General features: G+C 45.2%; 1 protein-coding gene across 3 annotated transcripts in view; it reads left to right on the top strand.

Annotated features, from left to right (window-relative positions):
* KIF13B (kinesin family member 13B) overlaps positions 1-12,632 on the top strand; it is a 205,515-nt gene that overhangs the window by 110,033 nt on the left and 82,850 nt on the right. For all 3 annotated transcript variants that reach the window (XM_042243543.2, XM_027964609.3, XM_027964610.3), the window contains exons 14-18: positions 2,115-2,245; positions 6,796-6,882; positions 9,149-9,339; positions 10,066-10,276; positions 11,348-11,510. In XM_042243543.2, coding sequence (XP_042099477.2) covers positions 2,115-2,245; positions 6,796-6,882; positions 9,149-9,339; positions 10,066-10,276; positions 11,348-11,510 — 783 coding nt within the window. The remainder of the gene's footprint in view (positions 1-2,114; positions 2,246-6,795; positions 6,883-9,148; positions 9,340-10,065; positions 10,277-11,347; positions 11,511-12,632) is intronic.

Raw genomic sequence — 12,632 nt, 5'->3', positions numbered from 1 at the left:
AGATGGCAGAAGGTTTGTAGCCTGGGTGAGAATTTGAACTTCGTAGAAGTTCAAAGGGAAGCCACTAGATGATTCTCAGGAGGGGGATTGTGTGATCAGCCCTTGATGGTGGAAGTCGGTGGGGATGGGAAGGAAGTGGAGAAGCAATAGAAGGCTCTTGTATCCACCTGGCTTCCCTGGTGGCTCAGCAGCAAAGAATTTGCCTGTCAGTGCAAGAGACTCAGGTTTCACTCCTGAGTCGAGACGGTCCCCTGGAGAAGGAAGTATAAAGTATGAACCAACGCCAGTATTCTTGCCTGGGAAATCTCACGGACAGAGGAGCCTGGCAGGCTACCACCCGTGTCGCCAAGACTTAGACACAGCTTAGCGACTCAACAACAGCAGCACGGTATTCACCCAGGCCAGAGCCTAGGATGTGATAGTGGAGGTGGGAAGTGAGCTGAGTCTTGATACGTGTCAGAGGGAGCGTCTGAGAGGATTTTGTGATTGACTTGGGGCTGGAAGTAGGCTGGTAAGACAGAGAGAAGACTGCAGGACAGCATCTGAGCTTTGTCACTTGAGCAGCTGGGTGGTGGTCGGGCCCTTGGTATTGGGGAAGGGAATACACTCAATGGGGTGGGGAGGGGTGGAAGCAAAAGTTCTACTTTGGCCCTTTAACTTTGAAATTTCGTTAGACATCCAGATTGTACCAGGTGGGCAAGAAATAATGGTGACTGAGACTAGGACAGAGGTGGTGGAGGTGGGAAAATGGCGGAACTAAAGTCTGTAGTTCCTGGGTGGTGATTTTGGATAGACAGGCAGAGACATTGATATGTATTTAAAGCCTGTTGGGCTGGATGAGATCATTGTGGCCAGTGGTTAGCAACTTGCTTCCATGGGTTAAATCTTGCCCCCTGCTTGTTTTCTTATGACTCAGGAGCCAAGAGTAGTGTTTGCATTTTTTAAACGGTTGGGGGAAAAAAATCAAAAGAGTCATAACATTCTGGACATGTGAAAACTGTGTGACGTTCAGATTTCAGTGCTCATAGGTAAATTTTTGGGGAAATAGCCATACGTGTGCTTTTGTGCACTGCCTGGCTGCTTTCACACTGTGGGACAGAATTGAGTGATTGTGTATGACTCACAGAGCCTGAAATATTTCACATCTGACCCCTGATCTAGATGTATAGGAGCAGTGGGCTTAGGAACAGATCCCAGTCATATCAGCATTTAAGTGCAGTCAAAGTTGAAGCACAGAAGAGGGGGCTCGATTTTTATGTCCGTTTTTTTTTTTCAGTTACTTGCCAAAAAGTGACCCTGGTGGTTGGGGCTTAGAGAATTGAGAAGGTGGGGGTATACGGTAAGAAGAACGCATCTGCCGTATCTTTTATGAGGTCTTGGGAGACCACATGATTTTAAGAAATAATTCAAACTCCTTGTCTTTGAATAGCTCTTTATCTTTGTCGATTCATCTTGATTGGGACCAGGTAGGTGATGTACAGCTTGGGTAACTGTAGTTTTCAGATCCGTAGTTTTGGTACCTCATTGACACATCCTTTGTCATCTCCTCCTCCTGCGTTCAGTCTTTCCAAGCATCAGGGTCTTCTCCAGTGAGTCAGGTCTTCACATGAGGTGGTCAAAGTACCAGAGCTTCGGCTTCAGTATCACTGACTCAATGGACATGAATTTGAGCAAGCTCTGGAAGTTGGTGATGGACAGGGAAGCCTGGCATGCTCTAGTTCAAGGGGTTGCAGAGTCAAACACGACTGAGGAACTGAATTGAATTGATACTTGGTTCAGGCTTTGAAGTAGGATAGAATATTTTGAATCAAGATTGCAATGGAAAATAAAGAATATAGTATAGCCATTAACATAAGCCTGTAGTTTTTAGGTTTAAAAGTTATATAACTCAATTCAGTGCCTTATTCCTTATAAGGAAATGTAACTTGTATAATGAATATAAGAGAAAGCCAGGAATTCCCCCTACTATTCTATTTGCTTTAAAAATCTTTTAGCTAAGGTCATGGGTAGAGAGCTGAGAGTTTAAGGTAGTATACTAGAGCTGAGAGTAGACAATTTCAGTTTGTGTACGTGCAAGAATGCAGTATTAATCAGTGAATTTGATTCTTTTATAGGAACATACACTGATAGGTTCAGCAAATTCCCAAGATATCCAGCTGTGTGGCATGGGAATTCTTCCTGAACATTGTATCATAGACATCACACCAGAAGGCCAGGTTATGCTGACTCCTCAAAAGAACACCAGGTAATGTACTTTATTTAGTGTTAATGTCACAGTAATTTTTAAGATGAAGAAAGTACACTAACAGGCTGGTATAAGGTCGTTTGGCCTTGTTTTTGGCTTTTACGTCCACTTAATGAAGATAGTTAGTTACCAAGTCCTTAATAGTTAACTTTTTGTTTCTTTTTTCGCATTTATTTTTAATTGGAGAAAAATTGCTTTACAATGCTGTGTGGGTTTCTGCCATACAACAGTGTGAATCAGCCGTAAGTATACATGTGTCCACTCCTCCTTGAGCTTTCTGCGTGCACCCTGCCCCAGCCCGCCCCTCTCGGCCGTCATGGGCCGTGGAGCTGAGCTCCCTGTGTTCCGCAGCAGCTGCCCACTAGCGGTCTGTTTTACACGTGGTAACGCGTGTGTTTCAACGCTACTCTGTCAGTTTGGCCCTCCTCTCCTTCCCACGCTGTGGCCACAAGCCTGTTTGCTGTCTGTGTCTCCATTGCCGCCCTGCAGATAGGTTCGTCAGTACCATTTTTCTAGATTCCATACATGTGTGTTAATGTGCAGTATTTGTTTTTCTGACATGCTTCACTCTGTGTAACAGGCTCTAGGTTAACTTTCTAATATCGCTTAAACCCATCCTTCCTACCAACGTCACCTCATTTAAATGAGGCCTCCATCATCAAATCTTGTTGTTGTTGTTTTTACCATGCTGTGTGTGATTTGTGGTATCCTGATTTACCGATTAGGGATTGAACCGAGGCCCCAGGAAGTGGAAGTGCAGAGTCCTAACCATTAGACCATCAGGGAATTCCTCCCTGCCCCCCGATCAAATCCGGATTGGAATCCGTGCCAGCAGCCTGGTCTTCTTTCTGGTCCATGCTGCGTGCAGCCAGATGGCTTCTGGGTCTTCTTGATACAAATGCCTTTACGCCCCTCCTGTTTATCTCCGCTTCTCTGCACCTGCCGTTCCTCTGGCCAGCTAACCCCTGTTTGACCTTCCAGGTTAAGCTCTGTCATTATCTACTTGAGTCTGAAATAAGGCCCCCAGCGCGCGTTCCTAGGGCACCCTGTGCTTCCTGTCCCGTTAGCACTTCATGCGGTGTTCTTGTGAGCTGCTCGCCGCTGTTACCACATGGGCCTGGGGGTCCTTTGAGGACGAGGACCTTTGTTTTTTGGTTTTCTACCCTTATCACGTAATGTCAGACTAATATTAGAGGACGAAACGGCAACCTACTCCAGTATTCTTGCCTGAAAAATTCCATGGATAGAGGAGCCTGGTGGGCTATATAGTCCATGGGGTTGAACACTATTGAAGCCATGCACCAGGCTAATAATATAAGTGCTTAATAAGTGACGAAAAGGCATAACATTATACAGACTAAGTATCTGTCGGTTTGTCCCCTTCAGCTTTAAGACTGTTATTGTCCTGTTGTGTAACTGTCTATATAACTATTATACGTGATGGTTAGTTGATATACTGATCTTCTGAATGCTGATTCATCATCATATAAAAAAATCGTTAATATCATCACTGATTTCACCCATAAAGTCTTTAAATGTTTGGAAGCTATCAAGCTCATGGTGAAGGATGCAAATGAGGAAGAAAAAAAAGAGCGTAACCTGGCTTGGCACAGGCATGCTATTCTCCCATTAAATAATCTCACAGACACCAACCCCAGGGAAGGTTACTCTGAGGCTGTGACAGAATAAGATGAAACAGGTCATATAATAATTTTGTCTCAGCAGAGACAAAAACCAAGGTCACCGTGTGCTCGCTCAGTCATGTCTCTCTCTTTGCGACCCCATGGACTATATCCCTCCAGGTTCCTCTTGTTCATAGAATTTTCTAGGCAAGAATACTAGAGCAGGTTGCCATTTCTTCCTGCAGGGGATCTTTCTGACCCAGGGACTGAGCTCGCGTCTTTTTGCGTCCCCTGCATTGGCAGGCAGATTCTTTATCACTAGAGTCCCCTGGGAAGCCCACGGTCACTATGCCACACCCAAAATACCAGACACCTTCTCTCAGCCAATGTGAGTGACTGTTTCTTTACCAATTACAACTTCATCTTCGTCTCCCTCTGTGAATAAGATTTTTGACAAACCCAACCATAGAATTAGTCCTGCTCTCCGACAGCATCCAATATATACAGGACTCCCACCTCCTCAGACCATTGCCTAGGTTGTCCTGCTGAAGCCCATTCCTTGCAGCAACACCCCCCATCCCCATTTTCCCTTTGCTGACACCCCCAGGCTTCCTGTGGTGACTTCTCCCTTGGTATGAGTGATAAACCTAACTGTCTCAACTACGGGAGTGTTCCTGGTGGTCTTTGGTTGGAGGACATCGACACAAATTTCCCGAAACTCTTAATTTTCACTTGAAAGCTTGACAACAAATACTGTCAATTCCTGTGGTCAAAGTGACAGGCTGCCTTTGTTCATTTTCAAGAAAATGTGCCAGAAAATCACTTTGTGTGCGTCCTTGCTCGGGACAGTTGTCATACTTTGGTATGCTTCAGCACGGCACTTCGTATGCTTCTCGTGTCGTCACCGCGAATGTTTTAAGAAGTTGTGTACTACTCAAGGGTCAAGATTTACCGAAAGTAGTAATTTAAAAATTTTATCTTCATAAATTTACTTTTACTTTTTAATTAAAAAAATTTTTGTTGGAGTACAGTTGATTTTTACTCCTTCATCAGGAACCTTTTCTAATGAAACATTTTTAAAAACTGTGAATGCACAGCAGTGAGTAACCCAGTGGCTGCTAATAAGGGTTTGATGCCATTGCCTTGATTTGTGCAAAAACACCAATAGTTTTATTCTCTGCCAACACAAATGACAACGCAGTGGAAAATGGCAGGTTAGTGTTGTTACACAAGTAAATTTGATCTTTGGGACCTCCTGCAGACCGCACTTTGAGAACTGTTATTATAGTCATGCTTTTATTTATTAAATGCTGGAGCTTTAGAAAATAAGCCTGTATATGTGTTTGCCTTTAATTAAACTCCTCACTGTATTTAAGGAATTTGTGTTATACAGGCTAAAATCTGCTAATTTCAGTAGGCCCCCTCTTGTCAAAACCCTATTTTTTGAGCTCATGCTTTGAATAAATCAGACTATAGGAACATAGAGACCAATTGCCTTTAGTGTTTAAAGCCCACATGTAGCTTTCCTGGTAGCTCAGTGGTAGAGAATCCACCTGCCAATGCAGGAGACACAGGTTCGATCCCTGGTCTGGGAAGATTCCACATCCCTCGTGGCAGCCGAGCCTGTGTGCCACAGCCACTGAGCCTGTGCTCTAGAGTCTGGGAGGTGCAACTGCTGAGTCCCCATGCTGCACCTGCCGAAGCCCTCACCCTGGAGCCTGTGCTCCTCAGCAAGAGAAGCCGCCCCGAGGAGAAGCCCACACACAGAACAGAGTAGTCCCTGCCCACCACAACCAGAGAAAGCCCTCGCAGCAGCGGGGGCCCAGCACAGCAGGAGCCAATGTTCAAAAGCTGTCACAAGCCCATGTGGTGAGCGGAGTCTAGATGCAGAGTAAGGTTCTGTGTCTGTGCGTGTACGTTAAAAATAACTGTCTGTACAAAGCCAGATGAATGCACTAGGAATTTAAAGATTTTACGGTAATATAGGCTGGAGTGACCGAGGAAGTGGAAATCAAACCGGGCTTTGGACAAGTCAAACAGCTTTTTGAGGAATCAAACTGAGTTGAGACTCAGGGGGATGAAGAGGAGCAGGAGCCCTCTTCCCGGTTATAGCAGTGGGACAGCCCTCACTTTGGAGGAAAGGAAAATCATTGTTCAGGGGACAGAGCGTAACACCCTCCCCCCATTTTTGATTTTTCTGGAGTTGAGAATTCACTGGAACAGGGAAAGAAGGAGATTAAGAGGGTTTCCTTTTGCACGGCCTTTAATGTCAAGTTAAAGACCTTTATCCTCTAAGCAGGTGAGTCATTCAGGGGGAGAGACGTGACGACAGAGATATTCCTGTAATGCCAGCCTTATAGTGGTATATGTGGTTTTCTATTTAGTTCCCAACCCTCTGAAGTTTTCCCTTGATAATCTTCTACCCACCGTTTCTGTGTTGAACTCCATTGTCAGGGCGAGCAGTCCAGTGGATCTTACAACTCTTCTGTATTGATAGGATATGGGCATTTTTCTGTGCTATGGGAAGTTTAAGAATTGAGCAGATCCCATTTCTTATTACTGCCCCTGTAGGTAGTTCTGAGTTTAGTTAGTTGATGGGCTTTTTCTGTCTGTGTAGATTGGACATGCTTGCTCCAGCTGTCGTGTACCCTGCCACTGTCTCTGTATCATCAGCTGCAGTGGTTCCGTATTTACTCCTTAATATGCTGTATAACAAATTTAGAATTTTGAAAAATAGAGGTTAATAATCTACAGCGCTTGGTACCATAGGCATCTTAGGTAAATCAGCAAAGAAGGAAATTAAAAAATGAATTCTCCAAGGGCGCTTTATTTTGGGGGAATTGGTTATTTTGCTTTTCCTGTATTGGAGAAATTGAAGGAGAGGATGTGATAATCATTGTTCACATGTTTGGCCTCTTCTCTCCGCAGAACATTTGTAAATGGCTCCTCTGTATCCAGTCCTGTTCAGCTGCACCACGGGGACAGGATACTGTGGGGGAACAACCACTTCTTCAGGTACGACGGTCATGCTCTTACAGAGGGAGGTGCTCTGTAGCAGAGGACTGTACGTTAAAAAGTAAACTTAATGCCATAAATATATGTGTTGTTTTGTGCACACATGTATATTGACATTTATTCAGTATACACAGGCTTGTTTCCTGTACGGCTTGAGCCTGAGGGACACGTGAACAGTGGGCTCAGGAGAAATACTGATTCAGTTACACATTTTTAAATTTTATTTCCCAATGGAAGATGATTGTTTTGCCATCTGGCCTAAGAATTCATTAATTATTTTTTTGACATGCTTATTTTTTTTATTTTTGAAAAGTAGTGGTTTTAGTTTCCTTGTCTGAAAGGAGCCTCATGTTTTATTTAGGAATACTCTCAGCTGCATCCAATGGCAGATTTGACTCTGGGTTACACAGTTCCTTTCTCTGACAAAATGGGAACCCCCAAGGAGGATGGTTATTGGCATTGGGTCAGGCTCTCGAAAGAGTCAGGGCAGAAGTCTTGGCATTGTCTTGCCTCTTCCCTGTGGCCTAAAGAGGACCACAGGGAAGCATCAAAGCAGCCCTCAGACACCCCGAAGAAGGCGAGGTTGAGGGGTGGTGGGACTCGCCTTGACTATCCTGAGCAGAAGAAGCAGGAGTCTCCCTGGAGTCCCCAGTGACCTTCCTCTGACCCCTCACTTACTAGAATTTGCCTCTCAGCTGCAAGGGAGGCTGAGAAAGTCTGAGCTGGAACCGGACATCTTTTCCCATACAAAACTGCTGTTGTGCTGGTGAGGACCAGCGGGCTGGATAGAGGATAAAACTTAAGTCTTGGTCTCTTCCCCTTCCTGTCACTGGCGCTTGTGTTTCAGATATCCAGCTCGGTCCTTTGCTGGTGGGCCAGCTGCTATCGTGATTATTTCTGAGAGAGTAGAGGGTTACAGAGTGTGTGGAAAATGTTGTTTATCTTTTTCTTCTCAAATTAAATCAAGCATAGATTGCTTGGCTTAGTGTACAGAGCCTTCATAGTTTGGATTAGGTTGATTTTTCTATCATTCTCTCTCACAACTTTTGCTGTACAGATTTTGTATGTCTCTATGTTTTAGTTATCATTTCTCCAGAGGCTGTGAGGGTTTCCATTTTGCCTCTGTCCTAACGCCCTGCTTTCTCTTTACCCCTTAAGGCTCAGTTCCCATGAGTTCCTATTCTTTCATCCCTTCCTCTCCTATTTGACTGTGAGGTTATTGTTCAGTCACTAAGTTGTGTCTGATTCTGTGACCCCATAGGCTACAGCACACCAGGCTCCTCTGTCCCCCACTGTCTCCTGGAGTTTGCTCAGATTCATGTCCATTGAGTTGGTGATGCTATCTAAACATCTCATCCTTTGTCACCCCCTTCTCCATTTGCCGTCAGTCTTTTCCAGCATCAGGGTCTTTTCCAGTGAGTTGGCTCTTCACAACAGGCGGCCAAAGTACTGGAGCTTCAGCATCAGTCCTTCCAATGAATATCCAGGGCCGATTTCCTTTAGGATGGACTGGTCGGATCTCGTTGCAGTCTAAGGGACTCTCGAGATTCTCCAGCACCAAAGTACAAAAGCATCAGTTCTTCATCACTCAGCCTTCTTTATGGTCCAACTCTTGCATCCGTACATGACTTCTGGAAAAACCATAGCTTTGACTGTATGGACTGTTGTCGGCAAAGTGATATCTTTGCCTTTTAATACGCAGTCTAGGTTTGTCGTAGCTTTTCTTGGAGGGAGCAAGCGTCTTTATTTTCATGGCTGCAGTCACTGTCCGTAGTGATTTTGGAGCCCAAGAACATAAAATCTGTCACTGTTTCCACTTTTTCCCCTTCTATTTGCCATGAAGTGATGGGACTGGATGCTATGATCTTCGTTTTATGCATGTGGCATTTTAAGCTAGCTTTTTTACTTTTTTTTATTGGCACATGTGTCTGTGTGTTTTATTTCTACTACTGAAATATGAACTTCTGAGTGTAGTGAAAAGTGAAAGTCAGTCGTGTCTGACTCTTTGTGACCCCATGGACTATACAGTCGATGGAATTTTCCAGGTCAGAATATTGGAGTGGGTAGTGGCTTTCTTCTCCAGGGGATCTTCCCAACCCAGGGATTGAACCCAGGTCTCCTGCATTGCAGGCGGATTCTTTTACCAACCGAGCAGTTGCCTTCTGTTTATAGTATCCCCTTGGCATCTAGCAGCTGCCACTATTTAATGACTGGAATGAACAAATGCATATCTTTCTTTAAAAGATAATATTTTTTTCCTCTCAAGACTTAATTTGCCTAAAAAGAAAAAGAAAGCAGATCGAGACGATGAGGAGCCAGACGTATCCGTGAAGAACGACACCAGTTCTGAGCAGCTGGATGTTGACGGAGACTCGTCCAGCGAGGTGTCCAGTGAGATCAACTTCAATTTCGAGTACGCCCAGATGGAGGTGACTATGAAGGCGCTGGGCAGTAACGGTGAGCAGACCGCTTTCGCTTCTTAGAGCCTTTCAGAGTTGCTGGGCCGGTTAGAGGCATTTACACTGGACGCTTTTTAAACATTAGCAAAAAGACATCTTCATGTTGTTCCTCTGTACTCTTCTTTTGTGGCTTTGGCCTAAGTGTATTGTAAAAGCTTAGTCTTTCTGCCCTGATATATCAGCCACGTCAAACGGTTCTCGTTGGTAGAACTTCTCAGGTCTGAGGCTTGACTGTCCCTGGCTGCTTATTGTAGTGGATTTCTGGGGCGTTGCCTCTCTCTTAGGTTATGTGTAGACCTGCTTCTTCTGTACAGAAGATAGTTTAGCAAGTATCTGACAGAATAGATAACACGGTTAGCAACTGGGAGTCGGGAAAGCTAACTGTCTTTAAGAATCTTGCGTTACTGGTTTTTCTCTTTCTGGCTGACCTCACTCTCGATGACAGGATCCGGCTTCATCCGCACCTCTACAGATGACCCAGTTTTGAGCCAGGCTCAAGAGTGAGGGGATATGTATGCTTGTGACTGATTCACACTGTTGCACAGCAGAAACTAGCACAACATCGTAAAGCAGTTATGCTCCAATTAAAAAAAATTAACAACTCACATTATTATTATTGTTTGTGACGAACAACAGTATAGAGCAGCATTTGATGTACATTGTGTTGTGCGGTTAGCCTTTTGTTTGTTATTTGCCTTAAAAAAAAAACAACAACCTTGTTTAGATCCCATGCAGTCAATACTGAACAGCCTGGAACAGCAGCATGAAGAGGAGAAACGGTCTGCGTTGGAGCGCCAGAGGCTCATGTATGAACATGAGCTGGAGCAGCTCCGGAGACGGCTGTCCCCCGAGAAACAGAACTGTCGTAGTTCAGACAGGTTTTCTTTCCACTCTCCCAGCGCTCAGCAGCGACTGCGGCAGTGGACGGAAGAGAGGTAGGTGGATGGTAGGGCCCTTGCTTCCCGTCACCTTTAACCCACCTGCATAATGTACAGAGGGAAAATGTACGTTAATTTAAACATGTTAATTTAAGCATGAATTATACTGTAAGTGTTACAGCTAAGAACCACTTGACCTTGTCTTTTTTTGCCCCCTTTTTGGGGGGACATAAAGGGGGAATTACCCATTTATATTGAAGTATTTAAAGCCACCCCTCTGAGGTGCCACCTCATTTTCAGTGGGTATAAATAGCTTTTGGATTTGAATAAACCGGTGTGTGTACTCAGAAGTTATACTTTATCGTTGTATTATACTTTAGGTTCTGAGGCATGGGTAGATGGTTTTTTAAAAAAGGACAGAAAGAGAGGTGATAGATCAGGTAGGTAAAGCATGGTGCCAGTAAGATTCAGATTGCAAGTTTGATCTTTATATGGGCTGATGAGCATTGCGCTGAATGTCTTCGCCATGGTTACAGAGTGGACTTAACTAACCTCCTGCTCTTCAGGGTTTGGTTGGCAGACAGGCAGCATCTCTGTCACCTGGAGATTGACAGAAATGTAGCATTTCAGGTCTCCCACCCCAGATACAGGCTTTCCAAGTGGGTCACCGGTAAATAACCCATCTACCAACGCAGGAAATGTGGGTTCGATCTGTGGGTCAGGAAGATCCCCTGGAGAAGAAAATAGCAACCCACTCTAGTTTTCTTGCCTGGGAAATCACATGGACAGAGGAGCCTGATGGGCTACAGTCAGTCCATGGAGTTGCAAAGAGTTGGACTCAGGGACTGAGGATACAAATATATTTAGTCAAAGTCTTCAGTTTCTCAAGATTCCCAGGTGATTTGTATACACAGTCAAGTTTGCCAAGCCAGCCTCTGGAGCGTGTGCCAGCACTTGTAACGTGGCCCACATTTGGGTGCATGCACAGGGCAGTGCCGCTGATGTATTCCCTGTGTGCAAAAGACAGTTGTGAAGCTTGGTGCGCAGTTTGGCATCCGTGTTTTCTGTGCTATGTAATATTTCCATGTGTGGCTCTAATGGTTATCCCCTCCCCGTTTTATTTTAAAGAGAAGCAATGCTGAATAACAGCCTGATGAGGCTGAGGGAGCAAATTGTGAAAGCCAATCTGCTGGTGAGAGAAGCCAGTTACATCGCGGAAGAGCTGGATAAACGAACAGAGTATAAAGTGACCCTCCAGATTCCTGCCTCCAGCCTCGACGCCAACAGGAAGGTGAGGCTGCTGTCAATGAAACGACCAAAGATACCGTTGTATAAAACAGCTCCCTGTTTCACCAGGGCTGTTTAAACCCTGGGAGCGGGGAGCTTGCCCTCATCCCCCCGCTATCATCCACAGTCTAGGTGGTTGGGACCTGTCTGCCTCTCTTGAACACAATTACTTCCATATACTTCTCTTTGTGCATAAATGGTTTTATCTACTAGAAACATCCTCTTCCACTCCCATCCCCAGCTCTGCCAACTTCTTTTTTTTTTTTTTCTTTTAAAATTTGGCTGTGCTGGGTCTTTGTTGTGGTGGGCGAGTCTCTCTGGTTGTGGCTTGGGGACTTAGTTGTCCTGGGACATGTGGGATCTTAGTCCCTTGACCAGAGATTGAACCCATGTCCCCTGCCTTGGAAGGAAAATTCTCAACCACTAGACCACCAGGGAAGTCCCTGTAGCAATTTCTTTTACTTAACTCCTAGTTTCAGGTTTGTTTAAGTTAATTTCTGAGAAGTCTTTCCTGATGCTGGTTCGATCCCTGGGTCGGGAAGATCCCCCAGAGAAGGAAACGGCAACCCGCTTCAGTATTCCTGTGTGGAGAATTCCAAGGACAGAGGAGCCTGGTGGGCCCTAGTCCAGTCCATGGGGTTGCAAAGAGCCGGCTGCGACTGAGCGACTCACACTGACCTCCGCACTTTACCAGTAGAATGTTATCTTCTACTTGTCAATAGATGGCATGGAAAAAATGTTCACTAGTGGCTCATGCGAGTGTCCAGGGTCACAGATTTGGTTTTGTTTATGATGTTGAGTCACCGAGTCATGTCTGACCCTTTGCGATCCCAGGGACTGTAGCCCACCAGGCTCCTTTGTCCGTGGGATTTCTCAGGCCAGGACACCCGCATGGGTTGCCCTCTCCTTCTCCGGAGGACCTTCCCAGCCCAGAGGCGGAGCTCAGGTCTGGCGCCTTGGCAGCAGATTCGGTGGTTCTTCCCTTCCTTCTCCTCCGCCATCCTTCCCTACCCTGCCCAAGTGTTCACTCTACCTGTACTGCAGAATGTCGCCTTCCACTTGTCAGTAGAGGGCATGCATGGCAAAACTGTTCACTAGTTTCATGTAAATATTCAAGATCACAAAA

The sequence above is a fragment of the Ovis aries genome, chromosome 2 (assembly GCF_016772045.2).
Source record: "Ovis aries strain OAR_USU_Benz2616 breed Rambouillet chromosome 2, ARS-UI_Ramb_v3.0, whole genome shotgun sequence".
Taxonomy (NCBI): Eukaryota; Metazoa; Chordata; class Mammalia; order Artiodactyla; family Bovidae; genus Ovis; species Ovis aries.
This window is presented reverse-complemented; position numbering and strand designations above follow the sequence as displayed.